A 20,549-nucleotide genomic window follows, 5' to 3' on the forward strand; every position below is an offset into this window, starting at 1 on the left:
TTTGGATGAAAATACACTTACACCTTGCTTCAAGCAATTATTGTGAACTTTACATGATTTCATGAGGATTAGTCATGAATTGAATGATATAATTGATGATGCATAATCTCATGACTTGGAACAAAGCTTTGATGCACTTTAATTGCTTGATTTCAGGACAAAGGAAGCTAGAAGGAACCACGTTAGCAGCCACGTTAATCTAATTAATGTGACCTCTAACGTGGAATGGGGACAAGCTTGTTGCGTTAATGGAAAAGGTGATCACCAATAACGCCTTCGAAGCCATCATAGCCCACGTTAGTTGCCACGTTAACTACATTAACGTGGTAGCTAACGTGGAGAAAAAGAGGAGCTCCAACGTTAGTGGTAAAAGTGAATGCCACTAACGTTCCACAAAGGCACAAATTAAGCAACGTTAAGAGTTACATTAACCTAATTAACGTGAACTCTAACGTGGGATGAGGAATCAATTACCAATGTTAGTGACACTCACCTTTGTCACTAACGTTGGACCAACTCAAGAGTGCCCATGTTAGTGGTCACATTAAGACCACTAACGTGAGAAGTAACGTGGAGCTAAGCATGATAAGCCAACGTTAGTGACACTCACCTTTGTCACTAACGATGGAGATGGCATTCACTACCACGTTAGTGGCCACATTAATCCAATTAACGTGAACTCTAACGTGGGAAGGAGGGGCGTTTGGAGCATTAGTGACAAAGGTAAATGTCACTAATGCTCCCGAAGCTTAGGCATGCCCACGTTAAGAGTCTTGTTAGTTATACTAACGTGAACTCTAATGTAGGGAAAGGGGGGTAAAAGGCAACGTTATTTGAAAAGGTGAGTGCCAATAACGTTTGTGAAAGACCAAGAGGCAACATTAGTGGTCACGTTAGTGCCACTAATGTTGAAGTTAACATGGATCATTTTGGGATGGAACGTTAATGAAAAAGGTGATCGTCACTAACGTTCTTGAACCCACATTTTCACTTAACGTTAACACCACTAGCATCCTAACTAATGTCCATGCCTAACTCACATTTTTCTGCAAACAAAGCTGAGCCCACTGAAGATTGTAACAGCTTCAACACAAGATCAAAGGCCCATATCAAAGACTTGAAGAACTAACTAGATGATCAAGAAGAGTAGTATATATAGGAGTAGTTTTGAACTAGAGAGGAGCTTAGCATTTTTGGAGAACTAAACCTTGTATATTTACTTTTCTGCACTTTTAGTCACTGTAGAATGTACTCTTCTTCATCATTTTCCATTTCCAGAGCTATGAACAACTAAACCCCCTTTCATTGGGTTAGGGAGCTCTGTTGTAATTTGATGGATTAATTATAGTTTTCATTCTTCATCCACTTTCTTTTCTCTTGATTTTCTAGAAAGCTTTCGATCTTAATTCAATTGGTTAGTTGTCTTGGAAAAGCAACTCTCCATAATTGGATCTCCTCTGAGCCTTGGAAAAGGGATGAGGAGATCTTGCTAGAAATGCTTTCTCATATTGGACCAAATTGGGGTTTGGGCGGATATAGTGACATGTAATCCTCCCAACACTTTGATTTGGAAATACATGTGGTATAATCAGTAACCATACTTCATCTCTTCCCATAAGCAATTAAATCAAGGAATCGGGTAATTGTTCAAGCTTAGAGAGATTGGGTTGCCAAGGAATTGGGATCCAATCATCTAAGATTGCCAAGGAGATCAATGAATGCATTGATTGAGGAAGAGATGAGAATGAACTTGATCCAGAGAATGCAACATCTCCTAAGCCCAATGAATCCCCCATTTCTGATCTTACCCATTCTCTTTATTTTCTGCCATTTATCTTTATGTTCATCTCCCCAAACCCCCATTTAAGATTCTGCAATTTATTTTCTACAATTTACTTTCCCGCCATTTAATCTTCTGCAAATATTAACTAAATTTCTGTTTAGCTCAACTAGCACACTCTTCCAACTAAAGTTGCTTGACCAATCAATACCTGTGGGATTTGACCTCACTTTATTGTGTGTTTTTACTTGACGATAATTCGGTATACTTGCCGAAGAGAAATTTGTTGAGAGACAAGTTTTCGTGCATCAGAACATCCCTGATGCTTCTTTAGATTTTTTCCTTAAGGAGAGGCTGGCGTTGTCGCAAGTGACTGCTGTTTCCAAATCTCCTTTTATGGATCCTACGGATCCGTCATCTGTGACAAACTTCATTACCAGTAGCTTCGTACTGATCACTGCCCCAACATCGTTAATGGTTTTCCTCCCTAGAATGATGTTGTAGGCTGTAGAGTCCCGTAGGACTACGAACTCAACCATTATCGATCTTCGCCCCTGTCCTTGTCCTACGGAGACCGGCAGGGAGATTATCCCGTACGACTTGATGAAGTGGTCGCGTAGCCCTACGACACCGTGCTGGTGAGTTGTTAGGTCGGCATCCCGTAATCCCAATACATCGAACACGTTGTGAAACATAATATTCGAGTATGCCTCCGTATCCACAAGGATCCGTTTGACAAGGCCGGTTCCGACTCTGGCCGTGATGACCATGGGGGCTTTCCAGGACCTTGTCGAACCATTGGTCTTTCGGACCGAAAGAGATGGATGGAAGCCCTTTGGAGCTTCACGTAGATGAGGAGGAGACCGCCAGGACTTTGGTGTCTTTCTTGTGTGCCTATCTCGACTTTGGAGTTGTGTTTCTTGCGGTTACTACATTTACCACAGTACGGCCGTGGTCATTGTCCATTAGCTCCTGTCATCGCTTCGCCGTCCGGGTCTTGTCTTCCTCATCGTGGTTGCGATTTTGTCTCCTAGGCTCCCTGATAAGGTGGGAGAATTTGGCTAGTTTTCCATCCCTGATTGCTTGTTCCAGTGCGTCCTTCAGGTCGAAGCAGTCCTGTGTCTTATGTCCGTAGCCCTTATGGTAATCACAGTAGAGGCTCTTGTTCCCCCCGGTTCGGTCCTTCAGAGGTCGGGACTTCGACAAGATTCCCTTCTCGGCTATCTGCTGGTAAACTTCTATGATGGGGAGGGTGAGGGAGTGTAATTGGTGAATTTTCTGACACGAGAAAATGGTCTGGGTGTCTTGCTCAGACCGCCGTCTTTGGCGTGCTCTTTTTGCATTTCTCCATTACCGTGCTGCCTGGGTTGATTGTAAGAGGGCTGCCACTTGTTGGCAACCACAACTTGACTGACTTCCTCATCGTTAATGTATTCCCTGGCTACAGTTTGGATCTTTTTCATCGTCCAGACCAGCTTCGTGGTGAGGTGCTTTCTGAAGTCCTCGTTAAGGAGCCCATTCGTTAGACAGAGACTAGCCACCAAATCAGTTAACCCCTCGATCTCCAAGCACTCACCATTGAACCGGTCTAGATACTTCTTGGTTGGGTCGCCGGTCCTCTGAGTCACACCGAGCAGATTGATCGGGTGCTTTGCCTTCACGATTCTGGTGGTGAATTGTGATAGGAAGGCACGACTAATATCTGAGAAGCCGGCCACCGAGCCCTGCGGGTGGCTTTTGAACCACCGTATCGCAGGCCCTGCCAGGGTGACTGAGAAGGCGCGGTACCTTACTTTGTCTCCTACTCCCTCCAGGTTCATCCTGGCTTTAAAGGCCGTGAAGTGCTCCTGCGGGTCTTGGGTTCCGTCATACCTCATGTCTGTTGGTTTGTCAAAGTGCTTTGGCAACCGGACCTCGAGGATATAACGATGGAATGGGGTGGTGCCCATTATCACGGGTCGCCGTGCTCCCCCAGATCTCTCTTCGCCACTTTCGCGATCTCGCCTCATGGCGCGCGCTCCCTTACCTCGGGCGTAGATGATTGTGTCACGTCATTTTCTCAGGTGTTCCTGATCTTCCCGGCTACTTTTCGATTCCGATCTTGAGGCGGGAGTGTGCCGGGAGCGACTTCGGTGGGAGATTCTTCCTCAGCTTTTGGAGACTGGGAGTAGTCGGGGTTGGGAGTTTGCTGACGATGCTCCTGATCTACTAGTTGGCGCTCTAGTTTCTGCACCCTATGGTGCAGTTCCTGCATTATACAAACTCTGTCGCTACCAGTTCCCCCGAAGGGGCGTCTTTCTTGGGCTCTCGACTGTGGCTCGGTACGTCGCAGGGGGGACCTCAGCCGCCCCCGTGGAGAGGCGACGGAGGCTGCCCCCTCAAGGCCCGCCGCGCGGCCATGGTTTCCTAGACCTTGCACGATGTCCATTTAGGCAGTCCCCACAAACGGCGCCAATGTTCGATAGGTCGGGTACCAGATGGTTTGGGAGGATCCTTGAGTTGATAGGTGGGGTGTGGCCTGGGACCAGGTCGCAAGGGTGAAGCATGAGTAGCCAACGTTCCGAGCTCTGGATGTGAAGGGTGGGTGCCACCTGCAAAGACACTCCCACGCTCTTGTTAGTTTAGTGTGTAGGCGAAAAATGGATAAAGTGGTAGGTGTCGTACCTTGGGGGAGGGGTAGGACCCTCCCTATATATACTATGTCAGAAGTGGGTCCCTCAAAAGAAGGCCCACCTTCCTCGAATCTTCCTTATATAGCTGTAGTGATGAGCTGCCAAGGACGCGTGTCCGGGTCGGTGGTTAAGCAGCTCGCAACCGACCGTTCGAGTCGGGTGGTCTATGGGTCGGGTCGGCCCGCAATCTATTTGGGCCAGGCCGCAACACATAGAAAAGTGAAAAACACAATGGCCAGCTTTTCTATGTTATACATAAACATCACTCATAAAGTAACGGAATTCTTGTGCTCAGTAGGCCACCCCTCACCGATGACCACTAATAAAACTAACATCACCTCAATAGAGAAACACATCTCCCTATCACTTATATCGCTAAAAAATCCTTTGTACTCCCTCTTTCAGCATACTTCCTACTTAAAGTAGCACCTATCCTAACTCCACAAGAATCATGCAGCCTGAAGAAAGTGGAGGATACTTCTGCGTGTTCAAGGGATGGGTGCCAGGTATATACACCACTGTGGAGGAGGTTCAAGAGCAGATGGACGACTATGATGATAACTGCTGGAAGCACTATAAAACACTGAAGGAAGCACACGAGTAGGGGAATTACTTCGGTGGAGGAAAACATATTGAAGGACAACGACGGATCCAGGAAGGAAGAGCACCAATGAGGATTCAACCTGCTATCCATCAGGAGAATGAGTGGATGGCTATCCGTATATTGAAATTGCACTACAAGCAGCACCGTGAGACCATGTTCGAGAATTTCGAAGGTAAGGCAATCATAATAATTATTTACAACGCGGTTTTGTTACCACATGCTCGCCTATTTTGAGTTGTAGGTGATCATTTTGTTCTAGACCTGCCATCCTCTCCCCTCATTAGCCCAAGCTTGCAAGATTGGCTACTAAAATTATGCAAACAGCTAAGTATCCCAGACCCCATATACCGAAGCGTTGTTGGGTTCGCGGGAGATGCTCGCCGATGTTATCGCTATCTAGTTGCCTTGGTTCCACCTGAATTTGCAACCGCTAGCATCCTCTGTAGCCGAATCTCTTTCGATCCCGCAATTGCCCATGAGGATGTTTCCCGGGTCGGCCTTGACACGCTTTCTTGGTTGCTGGGAAGACCAATTTATGACTACAACTTTGAAGTAGCTAAAGTGGAAGGATAGGTTCACAGAGCTTGCAGCAGATCTAGAAACGATAAAAGCCAAACTCGACTACTTGAACTATGCAAAAAACCAACTGGAGGACACACTTAACAGTGTCGGTAGAGCTCATCATCCAAGGGGTGTGATGCCAAGGCATCTTGGCCAGTTTCACTGACATTTTCTTTACTATTTTTGGGTAGTTTCATGCATTTTCTTAGTAAATAGGCAAGTTTTGGATGAAAATACACTTACACTTTGATTCAAGCAATTATTGTGAACTTTACATGATTTCATAAGGATTAGGCAGGAATTGTATGATAAAATTGATGCTGCATAATCTCATGATTTGGAACAGAGCTTTGATGCACCTTAATTGCTTGATTTCGGGACAAAGGAAGCAAGAAGGAACCACGTTAGCAACCACGTTAATCTAATTAACATGACCACTACCGTGGAATGGGATAAGCCTGTAGCGTTAATGGAAAAAATGATCACTAATAACGCCTTCGAAGCCATCATAGCCCACGTTAATTGCCACGTTAACTACATTAACGTGGTAGCTAACGTAGAGGAGGAAGAGGAGCTCCAACGTTAGTGGTAAAAGTGGTTGCCACTAACGTTCCACAAAAGAACAATGAAGCCATGTTAAGAGTCACATTAATCCAATTAACGTGAACTCTAACATGGGATGAAGAACCAATCACCAACATTAGTGACACTCACCTTTGTCACTAACATTGTACCAACCCAAGAGTGCTCACGTTAGTGGTCACGTTAAGACCACTAACGTGAGAGATAACATGGAGCTAAGCATGATAAGCCAACGTTAGTGGTGCACGAAATTGTGATCATCAACAATGGCACCAAAAACTTGGTAGCGCTCTCAAACGTGAATAACACTTAGTCACAACTCCACACAACTAACCAGCAAGTGCACTGGGTCGTCCAAGTAATACCTTACGTGAGTAAGGGTCGATCCCACGGAGATTGTTGGTATGAAGCAAGCTATGGTCATCTTGTAAATCTCAATTAGGTGGATAGTAAATGTTATGGAGTTTTTGAATAATAATAATAAATAAACAGAAAATAAAGATAGAGTTACTCATGTAATTCAATGGTGGGAATTTCAGATAAGTGTATGGAGATGCTTGTCCCTGTTGGATCTCTGTTTTCCTACTGCCTTCCTTCAATCCTTCTTATTCCTTTCCATGGCAAGCTGTATGTAGGGCATCACTGTTGTCAATGGTTACATCCCATCTTCTCAGTGAAAAAGGTCCAAATGCTCTGTCATGGCACGGCTAATCATCCGTCAGTTTTCGATCATGTTGGAATAAAATCCCTTGATTCTTTTGCGTTTGTCATCACGCCCAACAATCGCGAGTTTGAAGCTCGTCACAGTCATTCAATCCCTGAATCCTACTCGGAATACCACAGACAAGGTTTAGACTTTCCGGATTCTCATGAATGCCGCCATCAATCTAGCTTATACCACGAAGATTCTGATTAAGGAATCCAAGAGATATGCGCCCGGTCTAAAGTAGAACGGAAGTGGTTGTTAGTCACGCGTTCATAGGTGAGAATGATGATGAGTGTCACGGATCATCACATTCATCATGTTGAAGTGCAACGAATATCTTAGAACAGGAATAACTGAATTGAATAGAAAATAGTAGTAATTGCATTAACACTTGAGGTACAGCAGAGCTCGACACCCTTAATCTATGGTGTGTAGAAACTCCACCATTGAAAATACATAAGTGATGAAGGTTCAGGCATGGCCGAATGGCCAGCCCACTAAACGTAATCAAAAGACCGAATGGTCAAAAGACTATATTGTCAAAAGACTCTGAATACAATAGTAAAATGTGCTATTTATACTAAACTAGCTACTAGGGTTTACAAAAGTAAGTATTGATGCAGAAATCCACTTCTGGGGCCCACTTGGTGTGTGCTTGGGCTGAGCTTGAGCTTTACACATGCAGAGGCTTCTTTTGGAGTTGAACGCCAAGTTGTAATGTGTTTTTGGCGTTCAATTCTGGTTCGTAACGTGTTTCTAGCGTTTGACTCCAGATGCAGCATGGAACTGGCGTTGAGCGCCAGTTAACGTCATCTAATCACGAATAAAGTATGAACTATTATATATTTCTGGAAAGTTCTGGATGTCTACTTTCCAACGCCGTTGAGAGCGTGCTATTTAGAGTTCTGTAGCTGCAGAAAATTCATTTCGAGTGCAGGGAGGTCAAACTTCAACAGCATCAGCAGTCCTTTGTTAGCCTCCTTATCAGAGTTTTGCTCAGGTCCCTCAATTTCAGCCAGAAATTAACTGAAATCATAGAAAAACACAAAAACTCATAGTAAAGTCCAGAAATGTGAATTTAGCATAAAAACTAATGAAAACATCGCTAAAAGTAACTATATCCTATTAAAAAGTACCTAAAAACAATGCCAAAAAGCGTATAAATTATCCGCTCATCAGTTAGTCTAATTAACGTTAACTCTAACATGGGAGGGAGGGGCGTTTGGAGCATTAGTGACAAAGGTGAGTATCACTAATGCTCTCGAAGCTTAGGCATGCCCACGTTAAAAGTCACGTTAGTTTTACTAATGTGAACTCTAACGTAGGGAAAGGGGGCACTGGTGCACAAAATTGTGATCTCAATGGCGGGAACAACTTGGTACGCACAATTGTAATATCACTCTTTTTCACAACTTCGCACAACTAACCAGCAAGTGCACTGGGTCGTCCAAGTAATAAACCTTACGTGAGTAAGGGTCGATCCCACGGAGATTGTCGGTATGAAGCAAGCTATGGTCATCTTGTAAATCTCAGTCAAGCGGATTCAAATGGTTATAATGGTTTTTGAATATAAAGATAAATAAAGCATAAAATAAAGATAGAGATACTTATGTAATTCATTGGTGGGAATTCCAGATATGCGCATGAAGATACTGTGTTCCTTCTGCATCTCTGCTTTCCTGCTGCTTTCATCCAATCATTCTTACTCCTTTCTATGGCAAGCTGTATGTTGGGTTTCATCGTTGTCAATGTCTACCTCCCGTCCTCTCAGTGAAAATGATCCAAATGCGCTGTCACAACATGGCTAATCATCTGTCAGTTCTCGATCATGTTGGAATAGAATCCAGCGATTCTTTTGCGTCTGTCACTACGCCCAACACTCGTGAGTTTGAAGCTCGTCACAGTCATTCCATCTCAGATCCTACTCGGAATACCACAGATAAGGTTTAGACTTTTCGGATCTTAGGAATGGCCGCCAATAATTCTAGCTTATACCACGAAGACTCCGATCTTTCGGAATGGAGGCTAAGAGATACGCGCTCGATCTAAGGTAGAACGGAAGTGGTTGTCAGGCACGCGTTCATAGGTGAGAATGATGATGAGTGTCACGGATCATCACATTCATCATGTTGAAGTGCAGCGAATATCTTAGAATAAGAATAAGTTGAATTGAATAGAAGAACAATAGTAATTACATTAATACTCGAGGAACAGCAGAGCTCCACACCTTAATCTATGGTGTGTAGAAACTCCACCGTTGAAAATACATAAGAATAAGGTCTAGGCATGGCCTAATGGCCAGCCTCCCCAAATGACATATGAATTCAAAAATAGGGAAAAAAGACCCGGTCAAAAGACAGACCCTTAGTACAATAGTAAAAAGTTATATTTATACTAAACTAGTTACTAGGGTTTACAGAAAAAGTCTAAGTATAGAAATCCACTTCCGGGGCCCACTTTGTTGTGTGCTTGGGCTGAGCTTGAGCTTTACACGTGCAGAGGCTTTTATTGGGGTAAAACACCAAGTTATAACGTGTTTTTGGCGTTTAACTCTGGTTTGTGACGTGTTTCTGGCGTTTTACTCTAGAATGCAGCATGGAGCTGGCGTTGAACGCCAGTTTGCATCATCTAAACTTGAATAAAGTATGGACTATTATATATTTCTCAAAAGCCCTCAATGTTTACTTTCCAACGAAATTAAGAGCGTGCCATTTGGAGTTGTTTAGCTCCAGAAAATCCATTTCGAGTGCAGGGAGGTCAGAATCCTACAGCATCTGTAGTCCTTTTTGAGCCTCCTATCAGATTTTTGCTCAGGTCTCTCAATTTCAGCCAGAAAATACCTGAAATCACAGAAAAATACACAAACTCATAGTAAAGTCCAGAAATTCAAATTTTGTATAAAAACTAATAAAAACATCTCTAAAAGTAGCTAGATCTTACTAAAAACTACCTAAAAATAATGCCAAAAAGCGTATAAATTATCCGCTCATCACAACACCAAACTTAAATTGTTGCTTGTCCCCAAGCAACTGAAAATCAAATAGGATAAAAAGAAGAGAATATACTATAAATCTCAAAATATCAATGAATAATAGTTCTAATTAAATGAGCGGGACTTGTAGCTTTTTGCTTCTGAATAGTTTTGGCATCTCACTTTATCCCACTTTATCCTTAGAAGTTTAAAATGATTGGCATCTACAGGAACTCAGAGTTTAGATAGTGTTGTTAATTCTCCTAGTTAAGTATGTTGATTCTTGAACACAGCTACTTTTATGAGTCTTGGCCGTGGCCCTAAGCACTTTGTTTTCCGGTATTACCACCGGATACATAAATGCCACAAACACATGACTGGGTGAACCTTTTCAGATTGTGACTCAGCTTTGCTAAAGTCCCCAGTTAGAGGTGTCCAGAGCTCTTAAGCACACTCTTTTTGCTTTGGATCATGACTTTAACCATTCAATCTCAAGCTTTTCACTTGGACCTGCATGCCACAAGCACATGGTTAGGGACATCTTGATTTAGCCGCTTAGGCCTGGATTTTATTTCCTTGGGCCCTCCTATCCATTGATGCTCAAAGCCTTGGATCCTTTTTACCCTTGCCTTATGGTTTTAAGGGCTATTGGCTTTTTCTGCTTGCTTTTTCTTTTTCTTTCTATTATTTTTTTCGCAAGCTTTATTCTTCACTGCTTTTTCTTGCTTCAAGAATCAATTTCATGATTTTCAGATTATCAATAGCATTTTTCTTTGTTTATCATTCTTTCAAGAGCCAACAATTTTAACACTCATAAACGAAAAGATAAAAAATATGCACTGTTCAAGCATTCATTCAGAAAACAAAAAGTATTGTCACCACATCAATATAATTAAACTAAATTCAAGGATAAAGTCGAAACTCATGTACTTCTTGTTCTTTTGTATTAAAAACATGTTTCATTTAAGAAAGGTGAAGGATTCATGGAATTATTCATAGCTTTAAGACATAGTTACTATATACTAATGATCATGTAATAAAGACACAAACATAGATAACATAAAGCTTAAAAATCAAAAAACAGAGAATTAAGAACAAGGAATGAGTCCACCTTAGTGATGGTGGTGCTTTCTTCTTGAAGAACCAATGATGTCCTTGAGCTCTTCTATGTCTCTTCCTTGCCTTTATTGCTCCTCCCTCATTGCTCTTTGATCTTCTCTAATTTCATCGAGAATGATAGAGTGTTCTTGATGTTCCACCCTTAATTGATCCATATTGTAACTCAAGTCTTCTAGAGAAGTGTTGAGTTGTTCCCAATAGTTGTTGGGAGGAAAGTGCATCCCTTGAGGCATCTCCGGGATTCCTTGGTGATGAGCTTCCTCATGCGTCTCTTGGGATCCATGAGTGGGCTCTCTTGTTTGCTCCATCCTTTTTTTAGTGATGGGCTTGTCCTCTTCAATGGGGATGTCTCCTTCTATGATAACTCCAGCTGAGTAACATACATGGCAAATAAGATGAGGAAAAGCTAGCCTTGCAATGGTGGAGGACTTTTCGGCTATTTTGTATAATTCAAGGGAGATGACTTCATGAACTTCTACTTCATCTCCATTCATGATGCTATGAATCATGATGGCCTGATCCACAGTAACTTCGGATCGATTGCTAGTGGGGATGATGGAGCGTTGGATGAACTCCACCATCCTCTAGCCACAGGCTTGAGTTCCAGTCTTCTTAATTGAACCGGCTTGCCTTTGGAGTCTCTTTTCCATTGAGCTCCTTCAACACATATGTCCATAAGGACTTGGTCCAACCTTTGATCAAAGTTGACCCTTCTTGTGTAGGGTGATGACAAGTCATCATATACCCATTTTCCAAGCTAATTTCACTTGTTTTATTAGTCTTTATGCACTTTCTTGCATCCTAAGTAAGTGATTTGGAATGAAAATGCATAACTTCTTTAGATCAAGCAACTACCATGAATTTGATGCTAACTCATGAGGTTTAAGCTAAATTTAATTTAATTTTAATTGATTTATAAGCCTTGTGAATTTAGTGATACTTTGAGTAGTTGTTTTGGTTGATTGTAGGTGAAGAAAAGAAGAAAAGAGAAAGCGTAGCTTAAGAAAGCGTGGCCCAAGGAGAAAAAGGTGTGGCGCAAGAAGGAGGGAAGCAAGTATTGCCCTCCACAAGGGCACACTGCCCTCTAGGAGGGCATCATAAGGGAACAAAGCTTGGAAGGCAACTCTGCCCTGCCCACGACAAGGGCAGAGCACAAATCTGTGCCTTGGAATCAAGAGGATCAAAACATTGCCCTGCCCTCCTCAAGGGCAGTATCGGGCTCACCAAGGGAAGAAATTCAAAGAAAAAGTTCACCTATGCTTACTACAAGTCTCGAACACGGCACAATGAGGAAGCAAGGAACTAGGCTTCATTATGGTGCCAAGAAAGCCAAGAAAAATGAGTAGCGTGTGTTTCTGCCATGTCTCGAACGCGGGACTTCAGTTTGGAAACACTGCTCTGCCCTCGCAGCATTTTGTTGTGGCACGGCCAGCACACCAACCTGGCGCACCAAAGCATCATTCGGCAGCACCAGCAGCGCACCAAGGCACCAATCTGGCGCACCAAACTTTTCTGCCCTGCCCTCCGCGAGGGCAGGGCAGCATCCTGCAGCACACACCAACGCACCACGCTTGCACAATGGCCGCACGCACCAAATCCTGCCCTGCCCTCCACAAGGGCAGGGCAGCCTCCTGGAAGCTAATTCTTCATGGGCTAAAATTGGATTAAAAATCCAATAAAATTCATTTCTTTACCAAATCAAAAGCCCATCCAAATCCCAAGATCCAAGAATAGAAAGTGTATAAATAGAAGATAGTTTGATGTAATTAGGAGCTTTTTACTTTACTTTTGAACTTTGAATTTTCTTTGAACCTTTACTTTTATTTTGAGCTTTTGAACTTTCTCTTAGGAACTTCACTGAGATTTCAGAGAATTGGGGAGGAGAATTGATCTCTGTTCTTCCTCGTTCTTGTGTGGCCATTTTTATTTTTCTTGTTTGAGTTTTGGGTGTGAAGAATTGAGGAAATTCTGTCTCAATCTCCATTCAAAATCTCTTTAATTCTTTTCTGCACAATTGAGTTTAATTTCAATTTCCTTTACTGCTTCTTCTTCAATTTCTTGTTAATTGCTTTGTGGGCTTGGATCTGGGAAGGAAATTGAGATCTAGACGTTGCTTTCTAGTCTCTTGAGTCCTGAGATCCCATTTTCCCCTTTGGTTCTTCTGTGAACCTTTGCTGCAATTTAATTTCATTTTCTGTCTGAATGTTAATTACTTCCAATTTATCTTCTACTTTATTAATTGTTGCAATTTACTTTCTCTTACTGGAATTCTGAATTCCCAATCCTCAATTCCCTTTTCCATTCAAGCAATTTACATTTCTTGCAATTTAAGTTACTGCAATTTACATTTCTTGCACTTTAAGTTTCAGTCATTTAATTTCTTGTTCTTTAATATTCAGCACTTTTACTTTCCTGTCTTTTAATTTACTGCAATTTTCCCCTCTCCCTTTACATTCCAAGCAATTTAGCTTCTGTTAAAGAAAAACCACTCAACCAATACTTGATTCGCTTGACTAAATCAACCACTAAACTAAAATTGCTCAATCCTTCAATCCCTGTGGGATCGACCTCACTCATGTGAGTTATTATTACTTGATGCGACCCGGTACACTTGCCGGTGAGTTTTGTGTTGGATCATTTTCCACACATCATAGGGGCGTGCATCTCCTTGCATCATGGGCAAGTTAAACGCCAACCTTACATTTTCCGGACTGAAATCTAAGTTTTCCCCCAAACCATTGTAAGATAATTCTTTGGATTCAGGTTCACACTTTGATTATAGTTCCTAGTGATCCATGCATTGGCATAGAACTCTTGAACCATTAAGATTCCGACTTATTGAATGGGGTTGGTCAGAACTTCCCAACCTCTTTTTTGGATCTCATGTCGTATCTCCGGATACTCATTTTTCTTGAGCTTGAAAGGGACCTCGGGGATCACCTTCTTCTTGGCCACAACTTCATAGAAGTGGTCTTGATGGGCTTTAGAGATGAATCTCTCCATCTCCCATGACTCGGAGGTGGAAGCTTTTGTCTTCCCTTTTCTTTTTCTAGAGGTTTCTCCGGCCTTAGGTGCCATAGGTAGTTATGGAAAAACAAAAAAGCTATACTTTTACCACACCAAACTTAGAATATTGCTCGCCCTCGAGCAAGAGAAGAAAGAATGGATGAAGAAGAAGAAAATATGGAGGAGAGGGAGAGAGGGTTGTGTTTCGGCCAAGGAGGAGAAGAAAGGGTTGTGTTGTGTGAAAATGAAGAAGAATGGAAGGGTTTATATAGTGTAGGGAAAGGGAGTAGGTTCGGCTATTTAGGGTGGGTTTGGGTGGGAAAGAGCTTTTGAATTTTGAAGGTAGGTGGGGTTTATGGGGAAGAGTGGAAGGATGTGAGTGGTGAAGAGGTGATGGGGAAGAGAGATTGAGGTGATTGGTGAAGAGTTTTGGGGAAGAGTGTTATTGGATTGTGTGAAGGGGAGAGAAGGTGAGTTGAGGTAGGTGGGGATCCTATGGGGTCCACAGATCCTGAGATGATCCTGTGGGGTTCACAGATCCTGAGGTGTCAAGGATTTACATCCCTGCACCAATGAGGCGTGTAAAATGCCCTTTTCATGCAATCCTGGCGTTCAACGCCAGATTGATGCTTGTTTCTGGTGTTGAACGCCAGCTTCTTGCTTGTTTTGGGCGTTCAACACCCATTTGTAGCATGTTTCTGGCGTTGAACGCCAGTTCCATGCTTGTTTCTGGCGTTCAGCGCCTGCTCTCCTCAGGGTGTTTTCCTGCCGTTTAAACGCCAGGATGTTGCTTGTTTCTGGCGTTCAACGCCAGATCAATGCTCTGTTCTGGCGTTGAACGCTAGCCAAATGCTCCTTACTGGCGTTTAAACGCCAGTAAGCCCTTCCTCCAAAGTGTGCTTTTTCTTCTGCTATTTTTTATCCTGTTTTTAATTTTAATATTTATTTTGTGACTCCACCTGATCATGAACCTAATAAAACATAAAAGAACAATAAAAGAAAAATAAAATAAGATAAATAAAAATTGGGTTGCCTCCCAATAAAAGCTCCTTTAATGTCACTAGCTTGACAGTGGGCTGATGACATGTCACCATGTCATGCTTTTCTATGCTTTTTCATACAAGTAATTGATAATTAGTGCTTAAATATTGCATTCTTTTATGCTTAAATTATATATTTCCTTGATCTTTTGATTTTATAAATTTTGTAGGAAATAAGAAGAAAAAAAAGCAAAAGAGCACAAAATAAGCTAAAAAGAAGAAAAGAGGAATTTTGGGCACACTTTGAAGTTTGAGCACGTTTTAGAACTGTAGGCCATGCTTTTAAAAGCGTGGCCCATGACCATGAAACCTGGGCCTTATTATCATGCATTAATGTTTATGCATGCATGCATATGATTATTAATGCTTATACATGCATGAAACTTACTTACTAATGCCAATGAAAATGAATGATACTACTTTTGGCTTATTCACGTTAGTATTATGCCATATTCATTAAATGAAAGCATTGGCATTAGTAATTAATTAAGCAATGAAGGCATGCATGAAATGATGCATGAAATGTTAATTAAACCAATGCCAATTATGATTGAACACGGCATTATTAATTAATAAAGCTTGCATGCATGAATCATTTAATTAATGCCAAGGCCAAGTAAAAGAATGAATGAATGTATTGGCATTATTAAAGCATGCAATTGGCGCATCAAAAACTAACCCTGGAAGAAGCCAACGTTTGCGCCCAAGTTTGCTTCAAACTTGTTGGCAAACATTGGCACAATTACTACAACAGGGGAGTCCAAGTTTGCATCCAAGTTTGTCTCAAATTTGGAGGCAAACGTTGGAGAAGCATATATAACAGGGGAGGCCAACGTTTGCGCCTAAGTTTGCCGCAAACTTAAGCGCAAACGTTGGCACCAAAGTGTTCTTGGAAGGAGCACGTTTGAGTTCAAGTTTGACCCCAAACTTGAACTCAAACGTGAGTGACAGAAAGAGCACCGTTCTGCATAATTTTCAACATGCCAACGTTTGAGTTAAAGTTTGCCTCAAACTTTAACTCAAACTTAAAGGCCCAAGGTCCAAATTGCAAGTGGATTTCTTCTCAAGACCAAGGCCATCCGGATCCATCTTCAACCCAATTCCACTCCAAAGCAAGCAAAGCCCAATTGACGTCACTCATAAGCACAAAGATCAGTTAGATTAGGATTTTTCATTTTGAAATTTAATTTGTTTTCAATTTCATTTTCATTTCTTGTAAAAAGCCTATATAAGGCATCATTTTCATTTAGCAAAAGGGATTGGCTCTAATAGAGAGCATTAGGAGGCGAGCTCCACTAGGAAGCATTAGATTAGAAAGCTCTCTCTTTTAGTTTTCATTTTTGTTTTGAATCTTGGGTTGAGAATTGAAGAAATTCTATTTCAATCTCACCTTGAGAATTCTCTCTGTTTGCCTGTCTACAAAATTTCAGTGAATTGTGATTTGAATCAAAGCTCTCTTTACTGCTTTCATCTTTATTTCTTCTTCAATCTGTTTGCTGTTGGATCAAAGAAGGGATTGAGATCTAGACTTATTTTCTAGTCTCATTGAGCTCCTGAGATCTTCAACCTCTCATTTATATTTTGCAATTGAGCCAAGCTGCTCTCTATTTTGATTTTTCAAGTGAGTTTCCAAATCTGTTTGAGTTTGCTGCATCATTTACTTCTCTGTTTGATTGCTATTTACACTTCCTTGTTTGATTTCTTGAATCCCAACTCCCAAAATCCTTTTATTCTTCCTGCAATTTAGATTTCCAGTTGCTTGAATTATTGTTTTCTTTAATTTCAAGCACCCAATTCCTTTACTTTTCATGCAATTTACTTTTCTTGCAATTTAAGTTTCAGCTATTTTACTTTCTTGCTCTTTAAGTCTTCTGCCCATTTATATTCTGCAATTCTAAATTCCATGCAATTTACATTCTGCTGGTCACTTTTCACATAATTCACTCAATGTTAGCTTGACTAAACTAATCACCCACTAAAGTTGCTTGATCCATCAATCCCTGTGGGATCGACCTCACTCTAAGTGAGTTATTACTACTTGATGTGACCCGGTATACTTTCCGGTTAGATCTATGTGTTTGGAAATCTATTTTTCCACAAAAACACCATCAAGTTTTTGGCGCCATTGCCGGGGATTGATTTAGATCAACAATGATTAAGTGGGTGAGAAGTCTAGATTATGCATTTTCTTTATTTTTGTTCTTTTAATTTTCTGTTGAAACTAAGGTGTTTGTGTTTTTGCCTCACTAAGAAATTCTCATCTCTGATATGAGTAATTTCAGTTTTCACTGGTTGTGTGTTTTACAAAACTCAAATGGAGTTCAACTCATCTTATGATCAAACAAATTTTATGGGATATTACTCACCATCACTAATCTCTAATGGTGGCTAGGAATATCACCAAGAGAATACAAATTCTGAGCACTCCAATCCATGGAAATTTGCTTCAGAGACACAAGATGAGCAAGAGAATCATAAAGGATATTTTTCACCACCACAAAATGATTCAAGTCATTATTCAAATGGTGGCTGGGAATATCACTAAGAAACTACAGATTTTGAGCAATCCACTCAGTGGGAATATGCTAATCAAGATAATTCCATGGAATACTACTCAACACCACAAAATAATTCATGTTATTATGCTAATGGTGGATGGGAGTATCAACAAGGAATAAACAAGTATGAACACCTCCCAGAGCCACAAGATGATTTAAACTGCTATAACAACCACTCAGATTGTGACTGGAAGGGTCATAATCAAAGAGATCTTGATGATCCATACTTTGTTCATCAAGAGAAATCATCATTGGAATGTGCTTTAGATAAGCTCATACAAAACTGCTCCTCAATGCCACAAAATGAACCAAACTGTGATGAATTCTACAATGATTCACATTGTGAATGGGAGGATCAAAACCAGAAAGCATTTGACAGTTCATACCCCACTTATCAAGAGCCGTCATCACTTGAGCAAACCTTCAATTCACTCATACAAAACTGCCCAACCTCACCTCCCAATTCCTCATTTGAAGATTGTTCATCACTTGATTATGCCTCAACACAAAGTCTCCTTCAAGATCCATACAACTTATCCCACCAACCACAATATTCATCCCACAACTCACAAGATTCACTCCATACCACTCTAAACAACCTCACCACAACATATCCATATCCACAACATTTCTCTCAACCTTCATCTTTTGAGCTAATAGCTGAGGATCCCCTTCAAAAATCCAAGGAATTGTTGAAAAAACAAGAACAACTCATGAAGGAACAACAACAATCCTGGAGAGAAAAAGAAATCCTTCTTCAGAAGATGGATGAGCATTTGGAGAACAGAGGGAAACACTTAGAACCTCTAAGCAAGAAAAATGAAGATCACTTGGTGGATGTGAAGGAGAAAGTGGAAGAGCAAAATGAAGAGGCCCTTGAACTAATAGCTGAGGATCCCCTTCAAAAGTCCAGAGAATTGTTGAAAAGACAAGAACAACTCATGGAGAAACAACAACAATCTTGGAAAGAGCAAGAGATCCTCTTCAAGGAAGTGGATGAGCACTTGGAGAAAGGAAAGAGAAACCTAGAACTGCAAGGAAGACAAAGACCAATTGGTAGATGTGAAGGAGGAATTGGAAGAACGAGAAAGTAAGGAAGACACTCAAGAGAAGTCACACTCAAGTGAAGTAGAGAAGTGCATAGAGGAAGAGCTCACGGAACCATCATTACAAGGGACTCTTGATGAAGACAAAACTCCAGTAATAACACAGCAACCAAGACTTGGATTCAAAGAAGTGAAGTTAGCTAACAAGAGCACCAATCCTGTCCCTGATCCATCAAGCAAACAAAATCAAGCCATGTACAAAAGGAAGCTTGCTGAGAGGAGACCAAGAAAGGGGACAACAACTGAAACCTCCCCCCTTGAGGTCATTCCTCTTAACCAACTGGAAGAAGAGGAAGAAAGTGAGGAACAACATGTCAAGCTAATGACACTAAAAGAGCGCTTGTTGGGAGGCAACCCAACCTTAGGTAAAATTTCATATCTCTGCTTGGTTTATTCTCTTTCTTTGCTGTGTTTAAATTTCAATAAATTAGCACATGGTTACATTCTAAGTTTGGTGTTGCCCTGCAACAATTTGTATTCAATCCCTTTGGATGATTGCATCAATTTTACATGGAAGTGACACACTAAGATTCTAAGTTTGGTGTGCCACTTATTTTTTTATGCAAATTATCCAGCAACACCACTTGTCTGCATAATCATAATGCCTTGCAGTGTTATCTTTCATTTAGTTAGACAATTTCAGTTTTCTTTTTGTTTGAGTCATTTTCTTGTTTTTAATGCTTTCTTTTATTAACTGTTTTTGTTAATCCACCACCAAGAAATCATTATTCATGACAGATTCTTCACTTGGTGATTGTATTTAACATATAACAGTTCCCCCTGTTTAGTTTTAGTTCAAATAAATTGACATATGGTTGCATTCTAAGTTTGGTGTTGCTATGCAACAAAATTTGGTTCCAATCCTTACGAGATACTTGCATCAATTCCAAGTGAAAGTGTCACACTAAGTTTGGTGTGCCACTTATCTTCTATGCAAGATATCATGCACACCCTCTTATTTTTGCAACCATGATGTCTCTGTTTCTCTGTGCCTTTATATCCTTAATTTTACTTGCTTAAAACACATGTACTACTAACATTTCATTGTGTAAGACATTCATGATCCATCTTAACCCCATAGCCATTGTTCTAATTGTTGCTTGAGGATGAGCAAGTATTCTGAGTCTGGCAAAGGAAAAGGAGAAGAATGTGAGGAAAATAACAATAGAGAAGATTGACTACAAGGTTGTAAAGTTCCTTTTTCTCTCATTTATTTCCAGCACTTCAAATTGCATGATTGTCTTTATATTCTCTATATGCATGTGTGGTATGAATAAGCATAGCCTAAATTTTGATTTGCAACATGTTGCTGTGACATTATGACTACCAACTTGAGTTTTGTAAATTCAAAAGCAAAAAAGCATAATGATCATAAACAAACAGGGTCATTAAAGAAGAATTTAGCATGTGCATACAAGTATTGGAAGGCTAGTCTGGTTAATTGTTGCTCAATTGCATTAGATTTTATTTAATTGAAGTTTTCATCTAGTATATTTTGTGAAATCTTTTGAAATCATGAAAACCTTGAAAAAAGCAAAAAAAGGGGTAAGAAAAGAAAAAGGGAAAGAATGAGAAAGCTGAAGGCTCTGAGTACCAATGACAATTCTATTGTTAAGTACTTGTGGTGTTTATGTATCAGGCCAAATGCTTGAAAACAAAACACTTAGAAGTCAAGGCTAGGCTCAAGTGCAAAAGCACTCCTTCAAAGCTCAAGATTCTGAGCATCAATGATTAGAGAGTCAAGAAAAGAAAAAAATGGGCTTAATGAAGTCCTCTAATTCAAATGCTTGTGGTGCTTATGTATCAAGTGGTAATACTTGAAAACAAAGCATTTAGAATCGTAG

General features: G+C 40.9%; 1 protein-coding gene across 1 annotated transcript; it reads right to left on the reverse strand.

Moving 5' to 3' along the window:
- Positions 1 to 2,755: 2,755 nt before the first annotated feature.
- Positions 2,756 to 3,729, reverse strand: LOC112778017 (uncharacterized). The gene is made up of 2 exons (XM_025822388.1): positions 3,135 to 3,729; positions 2,756 to 3,018 (listed from the first exon to the last, which is right to left on the reverse strand). Exons 1-2 carry the CDS (start codon positions 3,727 to 3,729, stop codon positions 2,756 to 2,758), a joined length of 858 nt encoding a protein of 285 aa, XP_025678173.1.
- Between the last annotated feature and the right edge of the window lie 16,820 nt (positions 3,730 to 20,549).

The sequence above is a fragment of the Arachis hypogaea genome, chromosome 3, assembly GCF_003086295.3.
Source record: "Arachis hypogaea cultivar Tifrunner chromosome 3, arahy.Tifrunner.gnm2.J5K5, whole genome shotgun sequence".
NCBI classification, from domain to species: Eukaryota; Viridiplantae; Streptophyta; class Magnoliopsida; order Fabales; family Fabaceae; genus Arachis; species Arachis hypogaea.